The 615-nt window shown below is 20.5% G+C and overlaps 1 protein-coding gene across 1 annotated transcript in view; it reads left to right on the top strand.

Moving 5' to 3' along the window:
• LOC102680656 (Sjoegren syndrome nuclear autoantigen 1 homolog) overlaps positions 1-615 on the top strand; it is a 2420-nt gene that overhangs the window by 1579 nt on the left and 226 nt on the right. Inside the window, exons 2-3 of the mRNA XM_006616029.2 lie at positions 1-113; positions 313-512. Of these exons, the coding sequence (XP_006616092.1) occupies positions 62-113; positions 313-512 (252 nt within the window). The 5' untranslated portion in view covers positions 1-61. The remainder of the gene's footprint in view (positions 114-312; positions 513-615) is intronic.

Genomic DNA, 615 nt, shown 5'->3' on the forward strand with positions numbered 1-615 from the left:
ATAATTTCTTATTAATTATAAAAATATTATAACTCTATTATTTGTACATGGAGGGTTTGAAATGTCCCAACACGGTGCTGCTTTACAAGCATATAATCAAGAACTTGTAAAGTGTAAGAAATATTTCTATAACCTAACATTTATTTATTTATAATTAATATCATTAAAAAAGATTTTTATTTATTATTAATAATTTTATAATATATTTAAATATATTTAAATAAAAAATATATTTTTATTAGTATTTATAAATTTATAGGTTATGAATTTATATATTTGAATATTATTTTGTTAACTATTAATTTTATTTAGGTTTAGAAGAAATGAAATTGAGACGTACAGAATTACAAGCAGAAATTGAATCTCAAGAAGAAGAAAAAAATTATTTACAAAGAGAAATAGAAAAATTATCTTATAAATTAACACGTTTAAATGATAGTTTAACTAAAAGAATAGCTGTCAGAAATGAATATGATAGAACTATTGCAGATACAGAAACAGCATATATAAAGGTATATTTTTTTACATTTTAAGAAAAAACTAGATTTGTTATATAAATATACATACATATACATACACACACACACACACACACACACACACACACACACACAC

The sequence above is a fragment of the Apis dorsata genome, unplaced genomic scaffold, assembly GCF_000469605.1.
Source record: "Apis dorsata unplaced genomic scaffold, Apis dorsata 1.3 scaffold_248, whole genome shotgun sequence".
In the NCBI taxonomy this organism is placed as follows: Eukaryota; Metazoa; Arthropoda; class Insecta; order Hymenoptera; family Apidae; genus Apis; species Apis dorsata.